We start from the raw sequence: 24,322 nt of genomic DNA, 5'->3' as shown, positions 1-24,322 counted from the left end.
GACTGAATGAATAGTTTGGAAACTACAAAAGCATAGAAGAAAGAGTGAAGCTGGCTACTGAGAGCTGGCTCCAAATGCTCGAGTGATAGTTGGGTCATTACCAAGAATAGAGAACATTCTACCATAATGTCTTCAAGTGTGCTACTATACATAAACATATGTAATTAAAGGACTGAATCTCAACTCAAAACAGTTGGAAGTCTAAATTATCATTCAAAAAGATGAGTAAGCCAGTAAACAGACAGACTCAACTTTGTGTTCTTGTATGCTAGCCATCTACATCTTGGAATTATACATTTTTCTCCTAAAGCTTTCTGTCTTTCTGGGATGAAACATTGGTCATGAGAACTTTTCCTTTAATATTAGAGGAGAGGAAATACCTTGGGGAGAACACTTGTTCAAAGCAGCAAAATACAAAAAAAGTAACAGAGAATGACAACTCTGTTCTAACAAGTGCATAGCACTCCTTTGGCCATTTTTGGATGTATACCGAAAATGAAAAAAAAAATTAAAATGCTAAAAAGAAATGCAATGGATGTTTCTCAGTTATTGAAATTATCCTTTTAAAAAACAAAACAAAGTCAGGTACATACCAGAGGTTATCTTTTGTCTTCATATCAACAACCAACCTGACAATTCTAAAATGCTAGACTTTTTCAAATAATTGCTACTGTCTAAATTAAGTAGTTATGCTAGTTAAACTCTCCTGAGCAACTCTAACTACAAACTGTATTTCAAAACGTTCTGTTTACTTTACACCATTCTGAACCACAGATGACAAAGTTTGCTTGAAGCTGTAATTACTCTGCAAAGCTGGGAAGCCAATTAGAGGGCCTGAAACCTGCCAGTTCCAAAAAAAAAAAAAAGGCACAGATCATCTGTTCAGATTTTATTAAAAAGTTTAAAGTTTGAATTCTATAACTTTAACTGTATAATCACCAGCATTCTTTTCCTAAATGCAGTCATTCAGCATTTAAAAAAATAGAACACTAATACCATTTTATTATTTCATATATGAAAGGTTTCAACTTCAGCAGAATGTGTTGATATGGCGAGACAAGAATACTAAACATTCTAGCAGCCATAAAAAGTTGTACTAAAAAATGAACAGAAGGTTCCATATCTGAGAAATTATTTCTAATACAGACAATACAGCCTGAGTTTTAGCACAGAGGATAACTTCCCGTGATTATCAAATTATATTATAAAAATAGTATCATGCCGCTGCTTCCATTATTTATAATGTTTGCACTTTTTAACATATAGGGAGAGTGCTGTCTTTACACAGATCTATATCTCTCTAAGTATGTATCTATTTGCATAATAATTTAATTTTGATTTCTTATTTTTCTATTGGTCTTTCCTTTACAAGATAAACAAATTTGTCCCAACCTTTGCTTATTTAATTGCTAATCTAATTTTTCTTTCTCATATCAAAATTTAATGAACACACTCCTTACAAATACCTTTTTCTGTTGTTGCTACTCTGCACTCCAAATCCACGCTTCTCTGATGACCTTTTTTGTTAGACAAATAGTAGACAACTAGCAGAACTAATAGACCATTTTCATAACACGGAGACAGATACACAGATTTTTGCTCATACACACATGAAAATCTATGAATTTTACATATAGGAACAAACATAAGTGTGTACCCATACACACACCCTTATCTTGGTCCCCTTTTGACTCTCCCACTTGTTTACCCACTCCCTAAGGGAAATCTGCTTCTCTGAGGATCTCCAATAGGCTTTGTTACTTCTTACTACATCTTGTCTAGGGGGAGTATCACCCTAAACTTAAATTTGGTCACACAGAGATTTATGTGAACAATTTAATATCTCTTCTTCGATCTGAACAAATACAGGTTTACCCTAAAAACGCTATTCCCAAAACAGTTCATAATAGATTGTTTTTGTCCATTGTTCCCTTGACTGTATCACTCTTTTTTTTGGTATTTCCCATTTCTTACCCAGCTCTATCACAGCAGATACAGGTAGCTTTTCAACATTGTCTGTCCCCACAGCCTTTCATCCTTGTTATCATTTTTATTCAGTACCAAAATGCCACCCATTCCTTTACTGTTACAATTTCACCATCAGTTCTCTAAAGCATTTCCAATTTCTCTCTGTTTGCCAAGCTAGTTCTCTTTAAAATCCTCATTAAAACTTTCCTTCGCTATACCTTTAAAAACAGGAAGGAGGGAAGTAGGGAGGAAGAAAAGCAGGGAGATGAGAGTAAAAATCGAACCTTGACAATGGATTAATTGTTGATGTGCTGAGACCACTGCCTGTACTACAGGCTAATACTGTCTCATAGTTTTCTCATAGTCCCCCATCTGTTTGCATCCATCTGCTGTCACTTGTTTTATATTTGGAATTTTAGTATTTTGGAGCAGGGACTGGCTTTTTGTTCTATATGGGTAAAAATCCCACTTCTGTGGGGCTTGGCTCATGACATGTACTTATATGTGCTTTGATAATACAACAACAAATATGACAAAAAGAACCCTTAATTATATTCCTTGAAGATGTAAAAGATCAAACTTTGTGCAGTTTATCATGCTGCAAAGTCTTTTATTTCCAATACTTCAAAAAATACCAAAGTAGCATCTATGTCTTCATGCCATTACAACTAGCTTGTCATTTGCCCCTTCATGCAAAGAGGGAGAATGGAAATAGAAGATTTCTGCATGGGTTTTTCCTGGGCTTTACTTTGTTTTAATGGAAGAAGTAAAGTTATACATCCTTCTCTGTCTTTCATGTAAACACCCCAGTTTTATTTAAGCAGCTGGGTATATCACACTGGCATAAAAACTTTCAGGCCTGGCTACAAACTTCCAAGTTAAAAGGACAGGATACCAACTATACCACCTAGAAAGCATTCATAAAGCAATTTTAAAGCCTCCCAGACATTTCTCCATCCAACATAGATGGAAATATTTCCTATATTTGCAAATGCAGTACATAATACATACATTAACTTTTTCTCTCCACAGGTATTCAACATTCAGTGTTGAATGAACATTACTTATTCAATTCTACTACTATAACTTTGGAATCAAACTCACACTGTAATTATAAGTACAGTTATATCTTAAGTCTGGGTTCATGTAATCCAGTATTGTAACGAATTTTTAAAAATGGACTTCAATCTCATTGAAAAGTTATTTCTGGAGTTGCACACAAGGTCGTGCCTAATGCTGAAGTGTTTTGATATATAAATTAATCTCACTTATAACAGACATAGATATTTCCCTACCCATTTCTTTAAAAAATGTCTTCTGGGTTCTTTAAGTCCTAACATTATTCCCCCTAAACCTTTCTATTTTCCTGTTTTGAAGATTTTTAAATCCTAAAAATAATAAAATCTTGTCTCTGGCCCACTGAAAAGTTAAGACTAGGGAAAAGTAGCACAGATCCTCCATTGAGAATAGCCATGGTTCTTGATAATCACTTCTGCAGAGAAAATTTCTAAAAAAATTTAATTTTATAAAAGGCTACCTTCTCATAGTAATAATATAATAATAAATTGCTTTTTCTTTTTAAAAACAATGAAAAGGGTAGCTTACCAGAGTGCTTAGAAAGCATTATCTTTCAAGATAGGAAAAAAGTTCCAGGTGACATCATTTTTGGCCAAGGTTCAAAGGATACTGTGAAGGGATACAGCTCTTCCCAATTATTCCCCACGTAAAGATCAAAATGAAGGCAAAGGGCCAATTCTTAGAGACACTTCATCCCAAATGTGCTGTGTGATCACCTACACACTCACTGTGCATATGAGAAGTTCGGGTTTTTTTAAATCACTGAAGTCACAAATCTTCCTGAAGTAGAACTGAAGTAGAATTCTTCCCCACTCTGCTTTCCCAAATAATGATGACAATCAAAGACCAAAGTGGTTTACATAAAGCAGCGTTTATTCCACTTACACAGCAGTGGGCCAGTTGAAAACAGCATTACAAGGCCATGTTGGATTTTTTCAAGGGGGTGGGAGGGCACTGAGGAAATACATCCTGTTATCCAGAGTATTAGTTTTGTTCTCAAAGAAGCATAATGGCATTTTAAAAGACAAGACAATTTTTATCAGGCCTTTGCCTGTACAGAGAAGTCATACCAACTGAATCCAAAATTATTTTTAAACTGGTTCTGACTGCATAAATGCCTAAGCAAAAGCAATTTAAATTAACATATTTTATTTTGCAGTTGAAGTGGGCTAGGAATGCACACCCACTCAGTTACCATGACTTAGTCAATCAAGAGTATCTGTGCAAGCTACAGCAGTTTGATTACTTGCAACTGCTCCTGTCTACCTGAAAAGAGCTGAACTGATTTTGAACCAGACAATTCCAGTAAGCTCACACCTCTGAATTTACCCCTGAAAACCAGCATCACCCGGTTTTAAGTTTTCACAATTAATTTCCCACCCATGTAATTACACCGCCTTCATTTATCTTCAAGTGCATGGTAAGATACCACGGCAGAGCTTTTTGTGAGTCTCAGTGTCAAGGCATGAGCATTAAGGGACTAACAGCCTACTTCAAATACACAGCTCTCACAACTCCCATTTAAAAGAAGGTGGTTTTGTTAGGTATAAAATAAGCTGGCTGCATAGGAGAGGAACCAGTGATTCCTACACACCATTCAGTGTCACCAAATCTGGCTGACTTGTTCACCCTGCAGCCTTACAGCAGTTCCAAGATGCAGTGCAGGGTGCCCACAGCTGCCTTCCCTGTGCACCCACAGTTGGGAGAGTAGTGGTCACAGGCAGGTGAAGTCCACCTAAGACCAGCCTGTCCTTCCCCAGGGCTCAGCTCCACCCAGCCCCACTCTGTCATACCCTTTACTCAACTGTGTTTCATCTTCAGTGCTCCAAGGAAGGGAGATCCCTCATCTCCATTTCAGGTCCACATGGTTCCCCTGCATTTTGGGTGTCTGGCAATGAACTGAAGCACGTGTGCTGCCTCAGTCTCTCCCTCTCCAAGTAAAGAGTCTATCTGTTTATACACACACTTCCAAATGCCTTCCCCCCACACTTCTTCCCAAGGAAAAGGCCTCTGAACACTCCATTCTATGACAAACCATTCCTCAATGAGAAAGGCTCTATTAACAAAGACATATTTATCACTGAAAGCACTTTCAGCAGTCATTAAAATAACTTCATTCTCTCCAGCTTTCTCCTCATTCCTAATGGAGTTCACAGATGACAAAACTCCAAAGAAAGAGAAATGCTTAGGTGTGGAACTTTAAAGTCATCTTGGAAAAAATCAAGTGCCACACTACGGGAAATGATACTATGCCTGGGAAAGAGCTTTACTTTTGCAATGTAAAGCTGATGTCACAGGAGTGGAAGGCAGGGGACACTGGTGGGAAAGGATCTGCATGATGGAAGTAACTAGCTTGACAGAGCTGCTTATGAAAGTTTTAAACTACACAGCAAGTATCATACAAAGTAGAACTGTGCAAAAATTCCCATGTTTAACTCCAACAGTACTACAAAAATAATACCATAGGCTTGGCCTTTTCTGTTTAAATAACAAATTGCAAGCAAGAGCCAAAGATGTCTATCATTTGGAGAGCAAAAAGTAGACTGAGACCACACTCTCACTTTACAGATAGCTACAAGATTACATGAAGATAGGACTGTAAAGACATATCTTTAAGTCCCTGCCAACCTAATCAAGATGGTATTAACAGTGATCTCACACTCCATCTGCCTGGCTAGTAATTTATGAAAAACGTACTTCACTATTACAGGAAAAATATGTTGTGCTGCTTGTGGCCACAAACCTACTGCAGCAGCTCAGGAACGCTTGGATCAGAGGCCATGAGACCAGTTCTTGACATTTATCAGGTACTTCCCATGAGATGTGATCCATTCATACAGCAATTTTGTTTGTTTATTTGCCCTACTGATGATCTCATCTTCAGACAAATAAAATAGATGATAAAAAACTTACAGTCCCTTGTAATTTAGAGCATAATACCATACTGGTTTGCTTTTCATCCTGTGAATTCTACACAGGCACTCCACTTAATTTCATGAGATTCTTTTGATGAGCGTAACATCTCCCTATTCTTGCACTGATCAGAAAACATTTCTAATAAAATAATGCCTTTTCCTGTCAGAAAAATAGAAAAAATCATGCTTATCAAAACTGGATTTTTTCAATTAATATCGCATGCTTGTTCCTTTAGCTTACACAGCCTAAGAATCAGACCTATGAGACTTGCTAGCTGCAGAAAGGATTTTTTTTTTTTTTTGTGAGGGGGGGTGGTGTGGGTGGTGATGGTGTCATTTTGGAAAACAATGTGAAATCTTTCCATTTCCATCAAGGCAAAGTTCAGGGACAACATTCCTTTCTAATATCAGAATTACATAACAGAACCTCTGGGAACCAAAAAAAGCCCCAACTAAAACTAGTACCAACACACTGGTAATTATGTTACAATAATTGCTAATTATGTATTTCTTTGCTTAGCAGAACTACCATTTGGATCACCCTTCTAGTTGCTGCAGCAAAGGAAGACAGACTATGTAATGAAGAAAATTACAAGCAGGTAAAGAAAATTAAAAGCAGGTAAAGCAGGACAAAAAAGCCCTGTTGTTCTGTTGCAAACCAGGGAAAACTATCTAGAAAAATACCACTTGCTAAAAAAGAGTAGTTAGAATATGCAGAGCAATAACTAAGGAATTAATAATGGCCTATGATTTAGTCAATTTCTACTCATATGAACAACCTAAAGGTATCACTGCTTTTATGCTGAATACCAACAAGGCAAAAAGAGCCTCTAATACTATTAGATGGTTTGCATAATCAATATAATTTTCTATTGCAATCAGAATATGCAAAGTTTTTCTCTTCTAGCTGTGAGATGAGACATGGGCTTGAAGCACAAGATTATATTCTTACCAAATAAAATACACAAATTACTTTGTATACACAAAGGCTGAGTCAGTCTCAAGTACAATTTTATCAAGAAAATAGGAAAATTCAGTCTCAGTAGCATTTGCTCCATCTTCAGCAGTGAAGATGAAGGGAACCCTTTCTTTAAATACAATACTTCTGCGGTGGCTCCTATTATCCCTCCATAAAACTAAACACTGCCACTTTTTGTATTGCAGTACACTTAATACAATTTTGAAAGAAATTGGGTAAATTCTCTACTGCTCCTCTGAAAGTTTCTAGCTGTGATATTTGCAACTGAGAGATTTTTTACCCCCTTAATTTTCCTCTCAACCACTTCCATTTCTGTTCAGAAACACTCACCAATCTCACTCTGAGAGATCAAAAACCCTACAAATTTGTCTTTTAGAAACATTCTTGGAAAACACGCAATCTTCACTTTATCCAACAGATACACACTTTGTGGCTTTGCTAATATATGCAAATTGTCTGATTGCTTGAAATTACTCATTAACCAGGCTGGAGAGCTGATTACCTGATTATCCTAGAGAAAAATAACTTAGCATGTCATTTGAAAGTCTAGATAATTTTCTAATTAATTTGAGTTTTCAAGTGAATTCAGAGATACTCAGAGAAGAGGTCAGCAATCTACATAAAGGTAAACTTTCCAGGAATTTTCTTCTTACAGCAATCATTTGTCAAATATCATTGTTATTCAGAGACACTTCAGACACACACATAAAATGAGAACTTAGATATCTCAAAAACATTCAAAAAGCAATGCATGGTTTTTCCATGCTGCTGTAAATACATCCTATAGAGCTGAATGTAAGATTAGTGGTGCATTAGTATGGCACATGGCACTAAACTTGCAGTATTACCAATAAATTCTGAATTATACACAAAGCAATATGTAGCAGATAATCTGTCGATATGCTGAGAGAATAATAAATACTGGAAATACATACTTGCCACTGAAAAGTTGTTGAGTGGATATGGCAGATCCACATCTTGGGGCTTCTCCTTATAGCCTATGAAAGAGCCATCTGTCTTCAGCAGGAAGTATCTTGGCCGCCAGTTTTTTATATATTCTCCTATATGAGAAGAAAAAAAAAGTTTATTAACACTGTAGAAAAAAATCCAAACTTGAATATTAACAAACATATCATATTATCGGCATCAAATATTAATTATATCAAAATCTTTTCAGATGTTTTAATTTTACAGAGAAAGCCTTAACTCTGTCCAAAAGAAGGGAAAATTGAATTGCAATGGTAAGCCTGGACTGTACAACAATGCCTCTGGAATAAGAAGCTACAAGTTGCATACTAATGTTGTATAATTCTGAATTTTATCACACTATACTTTTCAAATATCCTGCATGTTTACATTATAAGTAATTAATTTTTTTTTTCAGGAAAGAAAACCAAACTCTACAGCTTGACTTTTGATAACCAAATGAGATCTAAACTCCTACAAGGTAGAACACTTACCCTGCTGAGCCAAACCAAAAATCATTCATTTTCTCAAAATATATACTAAGCAAATACAAGGAAATTCAGAGTAATGGAAAACCTACACAAAATATACTTTAAAAATATAACTGAAAATAAAAGGAAAGAGCAGAAGCCAACTACCTTCTAAGAGGTAAGTCCACCAACAAACCTACCAAGTCACATTTCTCCTACCCCAGCCTGAGCAAAAGATTCTGCATTCTGAATCTATGAGGAATTTAGGACTAGAAACATATTGAATACACAACCCCTTAATTAATGCCACTTATTTGCTCTTAAGGGTGAAAAATTTCCTCAATGCTATTATACTTTACAATGCCACACCAGGATTCAGCAACAACTTCATTTTTAGAATGCAGTTACTCAGTTCAGTACAGGTTAGTTTAGATTTGCCCAACTTCCCTCATCTTTGATTTCTATAAATTCTGCAGAGTAAATAATGACTATTACTAAAGCTTTATTTAAAGTCACTTTCATCATTATATATGTGAACATTTTCAGAAAAAAAGTGGAATTTCCAACAAGTAACCTAGGACTTCTCACCATTTGTCAGATGCTCAGAACGAACCATCCCAGGGCCTGCACTGCTCCTGGGCTGAGCCCCAGCCTGGCAGTCCCCTTTACCACCTCAGCACCTTGTTAGCCATAGCTACAAAGCTTTTAGGCCGTTCAAAAGTCAGGAAGAAGTTTATATCCATGTCATATGGAGGTCACTTCATTAAAGAGTAATCTAAAAATTCATTAATTGCACCTTCACTTTTCCATCACAGCAATCAACTAATTGTCACTGAAGTTCAACATGGGAATTGCTGATATGGCTTTGATGAACTTGAGCACAGCTTGTAAGGATTTTGACAATACCCATGGCTTAACAAATCCAACTGCAGCCACTAACATGTCCAATTTCCTGTATTTAAGCAGAGAAATTGAGTATGGAATACAGGATGGAGGAAAGAAAAGAACAAGTAACACTGGGCTATTCAGGCTGGCTTATGTAGCAAAACTCTTCTTATTTAGTCCTGCTTCTAGATAGCAGGGTACATGCTCGACTTTGCTATACATTTTTTCAGAGGTAGAAAGAATTGAAAAAGTCCAAGCATGACTTAATTTGACTACTAAATGAATAGTGCAGATATGGCATCAGTTACATTTGTACTGATGCAGAGCTTTATCTCAGGCCTCTGATTTCAGTTTGGCTGGGAACATCCCTACTGACACTTCCAGTCTGAGCTCATTTCACAGCAGGAAATCCCCGTTAACATGAAAGCATGCAATAAAAAAACCAAATCAAAACAAATAGGTACAAGATACTTTGAAAGCTGAAGAAGAAACACAAACACAGTGTGGGAAAACACATGTGTAACTTTAATACCAACAACAGTGAAAAACTAGATCAGTATTATATGAAAAGCAAGAAATTAAGTTTGCTGAATACCTGAACATGAAATAACCATAGGCCTAAGTAAAGGAATGAGTCATATTTTAAAAATATTTAAAATATGCCCTGCAACAAATTTTCTGAAATCTGTATGGACTTAAAAGTTGAAGCCAAAACAAACTCTTATGTATCAGATCATCCAATGTAAGTTCTAAAAATATTAACACTCTAGTTGCTTTCTTAAAGAGATGAAAAAGAGAATCTTCTGTATTTTTCTAATAAATTATATCTCATTTCATTGTAAGAGCAAGTGAGAGAAAGTTCCTGTTACTGGGTTTGCAATCTATCCAGATCTTAGTCTTACCTAGAAGGCAGGGACCTAAACCTGCTGAAGAATTCAAGGGCAGGATGGAGACAATATCAACATGCCTAAAGCAGGTCAGCCATCCAAGGGCTCAAGTTTCAGAGTCCTCCTTGCTGCAAGGAATAAACTGGAGAGGGAGAGGAGCAGATTCTGCTCTAGGGATGAGGGCTGATAAGGTAAGTACACTTAATGGTCACTCAGGAAAGAACAGCAGCCTTTGTTTGCTTACATACACTCTCCAGAATGAAACCTGTTGGAAAAGACCATTCTAGCAGGTGGCCTCACAGACCCAGCACACATTTCTCTGACTGCTCACTCCATCTTCACCGCCTAGGACAACACTTTAGGCTGAGTACCCAGTAGCAGCCAAACACAGATTCTCTTAATCAGAAAACTGGACAGATTTTTAATCACCTACTGAGTTATGCAGCTGATGCTTTGCCTGGAGAAGAACCATTAGAAAAGCAGAACAGGACTTTCAAGCTCCTCTGAAGAGAGTTAGCAACTCCAGATAAAAGCTAATAATAGGACAGGTATGCACCAGTTTACCTATGAGCACAGCTGTACCTCTGTCTTTGCTCTACAAACTAGAGCCAGACACAGAAAAAGCAATTTAAAAGCAATTGTAAAACACTATGTCTTCATAAGAATCCATATAATTCTTTCACAGACATATTTCTTTGAAGAATGCTTCTCTAAGTGGTTTCCCAACATGAGTCATGCTCAGACTACTTTTTCAAAATATCTATATGAACATGCACACACACAAACCTTGGTTTTGTCTTGAAAATACCAATATTCTAATTCCTCTCCAAGGCCTATATGTGAATATTTATCATCTGCCCTGTATTTATTTTGTAATTTAATTAACAAATGGGTGAATACTAAATGGTATCAGTGAACAGTTCACTTAGCTGCTCAAGTGGGTTAAGGGCTCTCAAGATGCACTCTAGATGCTCTCTTGTAACTGCATTCCTTTTACATAATCTGCCTAAAGACAGAAAAACATTTTAGTCTGTACTTCTTAGTCCATACACATGCTTACTGATACCCCTTGAAAGAAATTCACCATATAAAAAAAGCTAAACCAAAACAGAGGATTTGAAAAGAAAAAACACTTCCACGTGTCTTCTAACTTAGCAGTCCTGCATTAAAAAAAAAAAGTGTATTTCCCAGTATTAGCAATATTAAGCTACTTTAAAGATATTTGCAATGTATGTTTATTAAATACCTTAACACAAGTAAACTTGAGGAAATTCTCATGTGAATTTCCTAAATCAAGTGAAGAGTAATTCTATGAGAGAGAAGTTCAGGCAGGCTAACCAAAACACAAGATATCCTGACAATTTAATAAAATGGAGCTGCAGTATTTTAAAAAGCAGTGGATCTGCCATAGAGCAATAATCAGTTTGTACCCTGCTTCCTGCAGAGTTAATGTAAGTTAAATTATTGTTTTGCCTAAATTTACACCCTTCTAATTTGAAAACCACATTCTTTTAGGATCTGTTTATTAGACACTAAGAAGAGGTCTCTAATTGCAACTACAGCAGCAAAGAAAGCCAAGTAATTCCTATATTACTTTAATTCTAGGTAAATTTTTTAAGCTACTTGAGGAAAGTGGCATTAGAATATGCCTCTTGCTAATACATACAGACAAATACATACACACAAAATACAAATTTTATGTTGTTGGGGTCTGCTTTTTCAATACCTACTGAGAGAATATACCCAAAAGATTAAGTAAGACAGCAGTATGTTCATGAAGCACATGAAAATTCAATCTGATCTTCATGCAAAAAGCACCCTCGTAATGTGCAACTCTTTAATTAAAATGTTGTATTTAATAATACACTGACTAACAACAGTAACAAAGAGTACTTAATTGAAAGTCTGTTTAGAACATGACCCTCATGGCTGCCTCTCTATTTGCCTCTGTACTGCAGCCTTAATGATTTTTCTTTTTTTGCCTTTGAAAGCAGTAACAAGAAACCTGCCTTCAGGACATTTCACAAAATACATTTATTCCAGTGATGCAATGTTGGTAGTTTTCATACTGTTGAGAAGCTTCAGAAAGAAAAGCTTTCTAAGAAATCGTACAAGTAATAAAAAAAATCTGTGCTAGACAAATGTATCACCCAAAAGTCTGCAATTTTGTTACTTTACCTCACAACTCAAACTCTCTCTTCAAACACGTATTTCACCTCAGATTCAGCAGTTGCTGTTGTTAGTCTCACCATTTAGTAATCCTTAAGTGAAATCTAGCAATTATTGAAAAATTAATCAGTAATTTCAAAGCAATATTATTTTAAAATGTATCTTTAAAAAATACTTCGGCGAAACATCTACATTTTTCTGTATGTAAATGGTTTCAGAGGTGTGAAGGAAATATCTTTAATATACAGGGCCGATAAGCAACAGAAACCTGAGTTCAAAAACTTGCTTCCTTAAAAGAAGCAACAGCTGCCACACAGACATAAGTGAGATTAAAGAGGGGAAAAAAAGGAGAGGAAAAAAACCCTCCAAAAAGAGAACACACCAAATATTCTATCTCTTATCAATTTCATCAATTTACTCAAGTGGATTTAGTCGAAATAATACACAAACGTTCTCTCCCCCCCCCCCTTTTTTTTTAAGGCACTTTTTTTGTTAGATCAAACTCCTTACAATAGGATTTAATAAACAGAGGGGAAAAAAAACCTAAATTTATCCAAGAGCATTAAGCAACATTGTATAAAAATAAATCACACAATTATATGTATTTTTTTTTAAAAAGTAACAACTGCAATTAATGTCAGGTCAAATAAAAATATCAGAAATAATGCAGTTTTGAGATTGAATTTCCTTACCTTGGCCCTCTGAGGGCAGTGTTACCTAACACACGATTGGAAGCATCAGCAGACTATTTGATTAAGTCAGTAGACACTAAGTAAATGCAAAGCACTTCTCTTAGACTATTTACTTATTTTTAATTTCATTATAAAAATTTGAATGTTTACGATAAATAAAAAATATACCTATCTTCATAATTTATGTCCTTCAGTTTAATATAAGTATGTAATAATATATTAAGCAAAGTATTTTACAAAATCTTATTGCATAGTAAAAATTTAAATGAAACTGTGATTTTCCCTAATGTGCCTTAGTGTTTTAAAAGGTATCTTTATTAGATGTCCTCTCATAACTATTTGCTGGCAGTTCAAAGAAAAGCAGAATTTGGAACTACCACTTTCTGATTCTCTCTTACACTGTGAGATGGCAATTACTTATTTATACTGTTTTCCCACAGTTCCCAGTAATGCTGAATGACATTTTGAGCACATCTGTACTTGAATTAGACAAATTAATTTTTCCAGTCCTAGCTGAGAAATAGGAAACATTTCATTATACATGTGGCCATTAGCTTATACCACAGCTAGGTTTCCATTAAGTTTCTTGCAAATTGGGAAGTTTAGGTGAGAAAGTTCAAGTACCTTTAGCCATCCAAAACATTTCAACAATTCAACTCAGATAGAAGACTGCTCAATTTATGCCCAGCTATTTACAGGTATGTGGCCAGCAACAGTGACAGCCCCACAGATGGGAATATTCTGCAGAAGGCAGCGAGCAGCCTCGGCTGTGAGCTCCAGAAGTGCCTCAGCTGAGCAAGGGGGGAGGAAAGCAGGGACAGCCCTCTGTCCTCCATGCCAGCCCAGATGCACTGAAGAGCTGGCAAACAGTAGATTCTTTGTTCCTGAAGTAGCACTAAGTAGTGACCAAGGAGAAGGGCTCCTCCTAGCAAAGCAGATTCCTTCCAAGCAGAGATGCAGTCACAGGCAGGGAGAAGTCACAGAGCAGCTCTCCATGGTTTCAGGTGCACCTCTGCAGCTAAAATGATAGGGAGGATCAGTCTCCCCAGGGAAAGATTGTCCCTGCTCTTACTGTGGAGTTTTCTTTCCTCCAAGGTTGTGAATGCAATGTACCAACATATTCCAGGGTTCTAGGGTTCAAATCACCAGCCACCATGGGTTTTTTCATTATGACTGGTGGAGAGAGTCATTGTCCTATCTTGTACAAATGCAGCAGCACTTCATCTCCTACTATTTATTCAATGATTTCCTGTTGCATTAATGATCTTTTCTTTAAAGCATGAAAAAAAAAATCTAGAGGAAAGTATTCAATAACAGAGAGAAAGGCACACCATTATTCACTCATAAATGCAGCTTTGAAATTGGGCATCTACAATATCCACTCAAAATTACTAATATGTTTTGGCAACACGTGGAAAATAAATGTTCATTTTCATATGCATGCGATTTTGTCCTTTTAAAAATTCATACCAGAAATACTGAGTGAGCTGACATCCAGACAAATTGAGAATTGACCTTTACCATGCCCATTGTGAGCCAGCAGGAAGAAAAACTTGCCAGTTTCAACATCACTCTCACTTCCCCTTCATTCTTGAAGGATAAGAATTAGAACAATAAATAAATTAAATAGCAGTTGCTATTAGCACATGCTGTCTGGAACAACAGAGTCCTTCCTGAATTGCATGAGCATCTCTGAGCAACGAAGGTGATCAATATTTTCTAAATATGCTTGCTATTCAGGAATAAAAAACTAAGGTCTGTATTCTGGAAACATTTAGGAATGCTGCTGCTCACATTTTCTAAATATCTCTCTTGAACAAGGCAATATAAGATAAAAGCCCAAAAATTCTGTACTATTTAAATGTGTTTCAAAGCAGTTTTTTATTTTTAATAGTGTTAAGCTGTATTTGTGTAAATGCAAGCATTCTAAATATTGTTTCACATATTTTTATAGCTAATGTTCTCAGTACTTTTAATTTTTTTATATTTATATATATTTTTATATAGCACTATCAGCATCAAGTGGTACTTTGTATAACAGAAAAAATACTACTTTCTTTTCTTCTGCTTTTATGAAGTGCTAGTAGACCAAAGGATCTTTTTCAAGTTTTGAAAATACATTTAAGAGTCGGACAAGCATACAAATATTAATCTATAAATTACAGTGAACAAGACAGTCAGTTACAACAGCAACAATTTAAATTCATGTACTTGGTAAAAATGTATTAAGTCAGATGATTAAAATATAAATGCTTTTTACATGTGGCCAAGTTGAGTTAAACATCTTCATATTATCTACTTACAGCATTTTGCAAAACAGCTCACATCGGTTTACACAAGAGATTTCAAGCTGTCCATTGTTTGCAAAAGAACATGGTGAGTTTGACAATAGCATTATCAATCAACTGAGTTTCTTTAACAGATATGTGTGTTGTCAAAAATGATGTGACTTTCCGCCCCTTAAAACTGGTAAAGTTGCTAGCATGTTTTCACAAAGCAAACAGTCTCACTTTTAAAACTGGCACATTGCAATAATTTTAAAATAGCTCCTCTGAACTTTCTCCTTGTCACTAGGTGTGCTCCTAGCCTCAAACCTTGCTAGGTGCCAAAAAGCCAGCACCAACACCATTCACCTACGTTTCTTCCTCAAGGCACATCTCTGAAGTCAAACTTTTTACTTTGTTGCTTAGGCTCTATCATTTGCAAAAATCAGTACGAGGTAAGCCCAAGCATTCCTCAAAGTGCTCGACCTGGAACACCCCATTACTGCTGCACAAATAAGGACATCTCTTGGGTTGCATGAAGTGCTTCATGATATGCAGCCTTGCAGCCCTGCCCAGAGTAACTGAGCTTCCCACCAGCAGTGATGGAACACATAAAACACCACAATTGTGGGAAGAAGAACCAACCACCCAACTAACAGGCAAAAAAGCAAATCTCCATTTGCAGTGCTGGTGACCTCTGTCTAGGCTCAGATGCAGAAATCAGTATTTGGGCAGAAGGCAGCCACACCTGAATTTTCAGTTAAAACTGACATAACCCAAAAGTGACATCTCCCACTCTGCCACAGGGATGACAAAAGGGCACATCAAATGCCCCCTCCCATCAGTAGTTATTGTCATCAAGGACATACAGATGCTTATTAGATTTAAGATGCAAGACATAATAAAAAGGAGCTCCTTGAATTTTGGTAAGGGCCTGGTGGGAAGCACTGGTAAAGTTCATTCCAATAATATTTAAGTCATGCTATAAATGACCAGAAAACCCTGATACACACTGATAACATGAAGACATGTCTGCAATCCATATCCACAATGCACCTCAATCACTCTGTAGATTTTTCAGTCCAGTGCAGATATCTGAATGTTGAATGTCAAGCAAACACATTATTTTAAAGTTTCCACTTTCATCTTCTAAGTAAGAGATCACCTGTATAATAATGCTTTTAGCCTTTCTGGGCTAACTTAATTTCCCTCTATGTTTAAATAATTTCTCACATTTCTTTCACAGTATCCTGGAAACTCATCATAATCACTGAACAAGAAATAAGAAAGTATTTTAGTGAAAGAAAGAAAACTATGTTCCTATGGAGTGATCCAAATTTATTTTATGTGCAACTGTCAAACAGGAAAATATAAATTATGCCTGACCAGCTCCTTGCCTTCAGAGAAAGAATTGAAAATAAGATCAAGCGAAAGAGAAAATTAGTTGCTAATCTCATTCTAACCCCTAGCATACTCTATAATACAAGACAATCACCAATTGGCACTTTCTGCATAAGAAAAGCTCAGGATGCAGAAGCAGGGGTATGCAATGTACCAGTCTTGCAACAGACAGACAAAGCTATGTAAGAACTTGCAAAGCACCTGTCCCCCAAACGTCTGAGACTGAAATAATTACATTACTCTTTCTACGTCCACGAGTACCAAATTTGTTAAGTTGTTGCTTTGGGTTTTTTGGTTTTTTTAAGCTTATGGAGAAATCAAAAGTTTTCTTCCCTATTGGAAGCAAAGGCTCTTTTTAGGAATAAACAATGTAGAGAGGGAAGATATTAAAGTCCTGAACTAATTAACAGAAGTAAAGGAGGTGGTGGGGGACAATGATAATTAATATGTACCCTCCTCCTAACCAAATCTCCACATACATTCATTCTGTATATGCACACATAACAGCAGCATCATAAACCGTCTCAAGTTCTTGCCATTATTCAGTTCGACATCTGCACATGTTTATGCGTCTCTCCAAACAACCTCTTGAACACCCTGCTGGAGCTGTCATTTTTTTCTTCTCCCTATCTGGCAGATGGCAAGTCAACAATCGGCATCAACAGCAGCCGAATATCTCCCCCCTCCATCCAACCCCCCTAAACAGACACAATAATAACTTCTTTGTGCTTCCCCACAATGCAGCTGCTTAAACCATTTCGCTACAAGGCTGCTTTGCCTTAATAAAAAAAAAAAAAAAAAATCCCTTCTGTCAAGTCTAAAAAGCAGCATAATGTTAAGCAAGCTAAAGCCACAGCACAGCTGCAAACGGGCAGACACATTGACAGCTCCTCCCTTAACAAAGCCCTGTGAATTGAAGGGGGTTCATCTGAGGCTCACACAGTAATTAGTATAAAAAAGTCCGACAGCCTCTATTATGCTAGGAAAAAAAAACTGGACAGAACTGGGCTGCTGTTTTGCGTCAAGAGTTCTGCTGCAGAGTAGATAAATCATGTTGGGTTTTTTTCCTCTCTTTTTAAAGACAGTAATAAGGAGGATGAGAGAAGCTAATTTGAAAACTTGGACACAGTAATTGTACCATATGGTGAGCATTTATCCCTTCTGAAATACACGCTAACAGTCACTTACATGCACAGTGCTTTGTTTTACAGTTGTTATTCTCCCTACCATATTCATAAAATGGATCTGAATATCCGATACTCCAGAGAAGTTGTGTGTAATTAGCAGCAAAACTGCCTGCGCTTAGTATATTGGCCTACCATAGCAATTTAATTAATTGGAAAATCCCATACCCCCAAATTTAAAGAGTGTCCACTTCAAGGACTTTTTTTATTTCTCTCAAACTGGCTAAATAACACACATGATAAAGTTCAGAGAAGTAACTTATTGACACTAATACTCCTTGATACTATTGGCTCAAAAACACAGGAGCAGTTTTCTTCTCATTCATGATTCCATAGAGGAATTAAATCAAGAACCGTTGAAGAGTAACCACAAAGTATTTCAGTTCCATCATATTTGGATGGACAGGAACTAGTCAGTAAATTAAAGGTGAAACTGAACTTCAGCACAGGGCACGAGAGGGAGATAAAGACTTCAAATCCACTCCCTCACCTCCACCCCCATTTTCTTCCCGGAACATCCTTTGAAATATTATTGTTAATAAGCCAAACGCTTAATTCATAAGGACTTGCAAAATTTGGAAAATATACTATCCAGCCCTTAGGATCTGCTTGCTCCTTAGCACATACTTCCAGTTTTTAACCCCGTTCTTACAACCAAATCATAATGGAATCACACAAGGTAAGGAACCAGCTGAGTGGAGCTGGGAAAATGTAGGTTTCTTTACATAAAGAAACACTATAGTGAAATGGCAAAATTAATCAATCTTAAAGTGCTGCTTTCAGAAAATAAGATGTAGTAAACTTCCAAGCAGAGGAAATAAAACAACTCAAACAGATTAGGAGTTGAATAATTGGGGAAAAATTAACCAGCTACAATGTGAAGGCTGCAGCTGAACATAATACACTTGCAAAAAACCAACATGTTTTCTTTCTATTGGTTTTTACCTCAGAAGACAACAACAGAATCTACTTCAGGTAACAGAGAAATACTTTCAATCACTCTAGATCAATAAAGAGGTATTGGAGCTGACTGTTAAGTACTAAAGTGTCCCAGAACTAGGCAGAATACATCCTCAGTTACTAAGAAATCGTAAGTGACATGAAAGCTACAGACAGAAAACAGTTATCCTTCACTGATAACAGTTCAACTGAAGGATTCTAGAGGGAGAGTTATACCCCACAGCCCCAAGGGGGAAAAAAAAAGTAAAAAAAAAAAAAAATACTAATTAATTAAAAATATCTTAAAAATTTCAAGTCACTTGGCTGGATGGCAATCAAAGAAAATGGTTTAAAATTCTAGTTTTAATCCCCCAAATAACACAAACTTAAATAAGATAAACAAGGCAACACTGCTTTTGAGTAGAAAAATGATGCCCATCATACAGGCTATCTTTAAGAACGTCAAGAAAATAAAATGGATAGAGACTGACACAATTTATTTCATCTTTTAAGAAAAGCTTTTAGTAAATTTAAAGAAACTGTGTGAATGAAAAAAACCCACATGTGGTGCAACAGAACAGAAAGTAAATTGGGTAAAATGAGATCAAAATAGGATTATGTAGTCTAATGTTCAACTTTCGATCCATGAAGCTCGACAGTTTTCTGTTAGGAGCATTTTCAGTCAATATATACAATGATCTAGGGTTACAACTGCACATACTACCTGACAGTAAAACTATTTGAGTTTATTAAGAATGTTAAGAATTTCAGAGTGGCAACTCTATGCCAGTGAGCTGAGAAACACCAGACGAAATATAGTGAAGAATTATTTGAATTCATAAACAGTTACAGAAATAACCTGAAATGCTCACAGACTGTTTAGTTTTAAATTAACCACTAAAGAACAATTAATATAACCTTGCTTAGGTATGCAACACTGAGAGGAATGGAAAGGAAAATATTCTCATTTGTAAAGTTACAGAATTTTACAAACACTGTAAATATTATTCCAAGGTAAAGGAATAAATTACAGTTTTGAGAACTACAATTTTTAAAAATGCCAAGAGAAGAGCTTCAGAGACAAAACACAAACACAGAAATAAGCAGAGTTAGAGAAGCAAGAGAAGAAGAGTGAGGAAAGCCTGGATTAGGCTTCACTTTCAAAGAAAGGACTACGACAAAAGGGTTTGACAACAAAAATGACCAATAACAGTATCAGCCATTTAACAGGAACACATTTTCACAACAGTTCAGGAAAATATCTTCAAATATTCTGTATCCACAGTCCTAGCTGAATGCTATGAATTCACCACCAAACTAGTGGTTGGCACCATGGCAATGCAGCCACTCTTCCACCAATCCAGCACCCAATGCTACCAGCACCTTTAGGAAAAGCCAGCCTCTCTTTGAAGGCTGTGACACATTTCCAAACATATGTGAGCACCTTTTCTTAAAAAATAAAAATCTCACAATCAGGAAATCGGAGTAAACATTCAACACAGGTATGTTTTTCCTTTAATTGTGATGCATTTTTTTATTCTATCACAAATCAGGTACAGCCAGCAGTATTGATGGTGAAACAAAGTACCAGGCATTTGCCACTTTGGTTCACCCAAATCCAGTAAGGACAGTAACACCAGGGCAGTCCATTTGGGAAGGTGAGGAGCAGCTGCAAAGGAAGCATGCAGTGTGTCCCATGTCCCACTGCACCAGCACTGGCACCCACATGGCTGAGACAGGTGTAAAAAAAGCACACCCCAAGAAAAAAGGTTTTGATCAGATCAAAACAATTTCAGGTCACTCACTGTACAGCTAGGATCAGCACAAAGCAAAGATGGGAGTAATTGGCTGGGTGCAAGAAAGATGCAAAGGAGAAGAGGCATCGGCATTAACTTAGGCAAGATTAACTGCTAATTAATCAGACTGTTGCTCTGCCTTATGAGTGCAATTCTTGTTTTCCAGTCAAGCTAGAAAATCAGGTTCAAGTGATTCAAGTTTCTAAGATCAACTGCATCTCTAAGCAATGATGCCATGATGGTTCTGACAAACTACTAAACCAAGAACTTCCCTTATACAATTGCACATTCTATACAACCAAATTGTATCCTGACATATGTGTCAGAATATACTCTGTCAGTCTACACATATATACAGAAATTATAAATTAAAAATGTGTAAACTATACAAATCTCTGTATTCTGACAAATAACTGAAAAATCACTTCAAATGCACAATTTGAAAAGCTCAAAATATAATACTTCTATGTGTATTTGTGAAATAGTTATTGCAGTTAAATAATATTACAAAATCTAAGCAACTTAAAGATACCAATATAAATTTAAATTTTGAGTTAGCTGTGAAATATGTCTTATCCTAACAGTAGCACTAAGAAGATAAGAACAACATGGTCAGTATTTTCTTAAATTTACAGATTAAAATTAAAGAAGCAAAAAAAAGAAATCCCCGACTCATTTATAACCTCAGAATTTTATGTATTTTTAAAAGCTTTCACTGCTTTTAATTTAAATTTAATGAAACAGCTTAAAACTCTCCCATAAGAACCATAACACAGTTCAGTTCTAATATACATGTTTTACATTAATTTATTTTGCACTGTTTTATTATATTACAATTGCAATAAATATTCAGGCAAATGAGGTGTTAACAAGTCTTTTGTTTCAAGGTTTTCCAGTCTCTTAATTATAAAAAAGCTTGACTGAGAAGCAAAAATGCAAAATTTTCAGCCCTGCCATTTTACTAGCACAAAATTTTTGCATCCTTCTCAGTAGTTTTAGAAACTTTTAAAACACAGCTATAAAATATGACCCTTAAAATTCCAGCCACAAGATGGAACTGAAAGATGACTGACCTAGATAAGACATATAAATTTATCTCACCAAGCTCAGGATGAAATGTGTTACTCTTTTTATCACTAACAGACCAATCTTGCGGTTTCTCTGCTGTTAGAATACAATTTATTCCTAATCTGACTACTGAAAAATGCTTAATGACTTAGCCTCCAAAACAGTCTAGTAACTTATATACTCAGCAAACTCTACAATTAGTTTATTCAACGCAGAAGTGAAATTTCATACATGAGAAAACACTGATAATCTCCTCCTACATCTGGCTTTTCTGAAATTCTGATTATACATAGAATAATTAACTAGCACCAAATATTTAACATTTGTGACACCAAAATAATAGGGATCAATAAGGAACTGTAATTTTCAAAATAAATATTTGCATTTCTATGGAATTAAGTAAACAAATTTGATACACTTTTAGTGACTTCTTTTCCCTCTAGAAGATAAACAGCACAATTCTCTAATTAGCAAAAACAAAATGGAAACTTACAACACTGACTTGAAAATCCTTGTGCAATTCTGTACTGGTGATGTCACAAATGCTGTCACATCTGAGCAGGTATTGTCTGTAGAAGGTTCAGAAATGTCCATTTTAATTAAAGCCTTTTTTGAAGGTAGTTGTGTGTTTTGCTTTTATTTTAATGGATTAGAGAATTTCTTAAGAATTATGATTGAAACTATCTTTACAAATAACAAATTAGGTAAAATTTAAGTAGCTGAAATACAAGGACCTGGTCTATAATGGATACAGAAAACTATGTAAGAGTGAGGCAAAATCCATACGTAGTGCTTCTTTCAGCCTTTAATAATGTTTTCATTACACTGATGTAGCGCTCATATTTTCTAATTTGCTTTAAATGAACTACAAATTATCTCCTCAGAGTACTGAAATGCCAGTGATAAAGTACTACAAAACAGCAAACAAAACTTCTCCATGCTTGCAGTTATTTTTAAATTCAGTATTTTAACTTCATGATACTTTGAAGCCAGTAATATCTTCCATTTCTCCCCACTGCAAAACACTATTAAACAATTATTTTTCTTTTGTCAAATCCTCATATCACTGGTCCAATCCCCAGAGACAGATGGGGACTCTTAATCATCTGGATGAATGTTTTAATTGTCTGAAATGAACCTTGTCCTCCTCTCTTTTTTCCCTATGCAATTTGGGAGCATAGGGAAGGACCAAGCTGTACTATGGGAAGGGATTTGAGCTGTAGGTGCCCAAAGAACTCTTAAACATCCATCTTCCTATTTAGAGCCTAACTACATGCTTAAGCTTCTTAGGATGCAAGTCAGCTATAATGAATTCTATAATAATTTCTGAATGTTCTTTCCAATACTTAGAATGAGAAAAACATGGGTACATAACTTCTGAAAAGCTCTTTTAGAATTTCATGTCTGTGACATAAGAACTAGAACAAACGACAACCAAATAAAACTATGTTTTTATTTCAAATTTCAAAGAGGGGGGGGAAAAAAAAATCTCCTGCCAGAATGAGGTATGAGGACATATGGCCAGTCTATCACCTGACTACCAAACAGCACTACCAAAGCTGCCACATGTTTGTTAATCCCAAGAGGTAAAACACTGCTTTGTCTTCCGGGGGCCATGCTGCAGCTGAAAGCCCCTTATGATGCTGATGCATTTTTCCATGCTGACATTCACCAGGGAATACAGGTTCCACATCAGGAGAAGTGACACAAATTTTTCATCTCCTCTAAGAGACTTCCACACTTCTGCTTACTGAGTGTGCTCACAAGAACACCAAGCATCAGCAGCACAGCTGAAACAGTTTTAATAAAACCTTTTCTTCTGAATGGCTACAGTTTAATTCAGTTAAATTTTATATCTTGACTATTTAGTTTAGGTACATTAGGAATATTTAGTCTTAATATTTAAGAATATTGTATTTTCAGTGACAGCTTGGTCTTGTAACAGCAGATAATAGTTTGATAGAGAATGACTGAAAGTTAGTGATAGGATTATTCATTCTCAGAGAGTAACCTCTCTTCAGACAATCCATGATTAAGGGGAGAAACATTTCTCAGAGATCTTGCTCCAATGTACTTATTATTTTTGTAAGCAGCAGCAAAAGGACATGTGTCAAGGGATCAATGATCAGTAATCTACAGAAAAACTCTAGCCCTCTACAAGATTCTGAAACAAACTCAATTTTTAGACTCCCCTAGCTCCAACAAAACCCTTCAGTGTATGTCAGGTTAAATTTTTTCCTAAAGCTGTAGCAGGATGCTTTGCCCTGAAAAGCTGATCTGCTTGGCCTGGAATCTGGTCAGAAGACAAAGCAATGCAAGCTCTCTATGGGGAGCTACCATGGCACCATTGTGGTATTTTTTGGTGCTGAATATGCTAAAAGGCTGGCCTGGCTTACCAGCTTCAAACACACATCTGTCCCTTTGAAGTGAGACTTGACAGATAAGCTGACCTGGAGGCCTATGACTGGCAGGTCAACCTCTTCATGCTAGGAAAGTCCAGTCTACTTTTATACAAGCTAGAATCTTCCACATCCCTTTCTTGAAATGTCTGGAGTTTCTCCTGTAGAATTTGGGATGCCTCTCTACAGTTATTTCCCAGATATTGAGAGAAAGAAAGAGAAGTACTCATGCCTGGAGTGTGGTGAGATACATTAAAACCTCC

General features: G+C 36.2%; 1 protein-coding gene across 10 annotated transcripts in view; it reads right to left on the bottom strand.

The window, feature by feature from the left end:
* The window catches only part of AKT3 (AKT serine/threonine kinase 3), a 146,170-nt gene that overhangs the window by 58,450 nt on the left and 63,398 nt on the right, over nucleotides 1-24,322 (bottom strand). For 9 of the 10 annotated variants that reach the window (XR_014953834.1, XM_085575547.1, XM_021550423.4 and 6 more), the window contains one exon: nucleotides 7,875-8,000. Coding sequence is in view for 8 of the 10 variants with exons in the window: in XM_085575547.1 (XP_085431673.1) it covers nucleotides 7,875-8,000 (126 nt within the window). In the remaining 2 variants the exon portion in view is untranslated. Of the gene's footprint in view, nucleotides 1-7,874; nucleotides 8,001-22,153; nucleotides 22,230-24,322 lie in introns of all 10 variants that reach the window. The other variant, XM_085575551.1, reaches the window with a different exon arrangement.

Source organism: Lonchura striata, chromosome 3, assembly GCF_050655825.1.
Source record: "Lonchura striata isolate lonStrDom1 chromosome 3, ASM5065582v1, whole genome shotgun sequence".
NCBI lineage: Eukaryota > Metazoa > Chordata > Aves > Passeriformes > Estrildidae > Lonchura > Lonchura striata.
The sequence above is the reverse complement of the archived record's forward strand: the minus strand, read 5'-3'. Positions and strand labels throughout refer to the sequence as shown.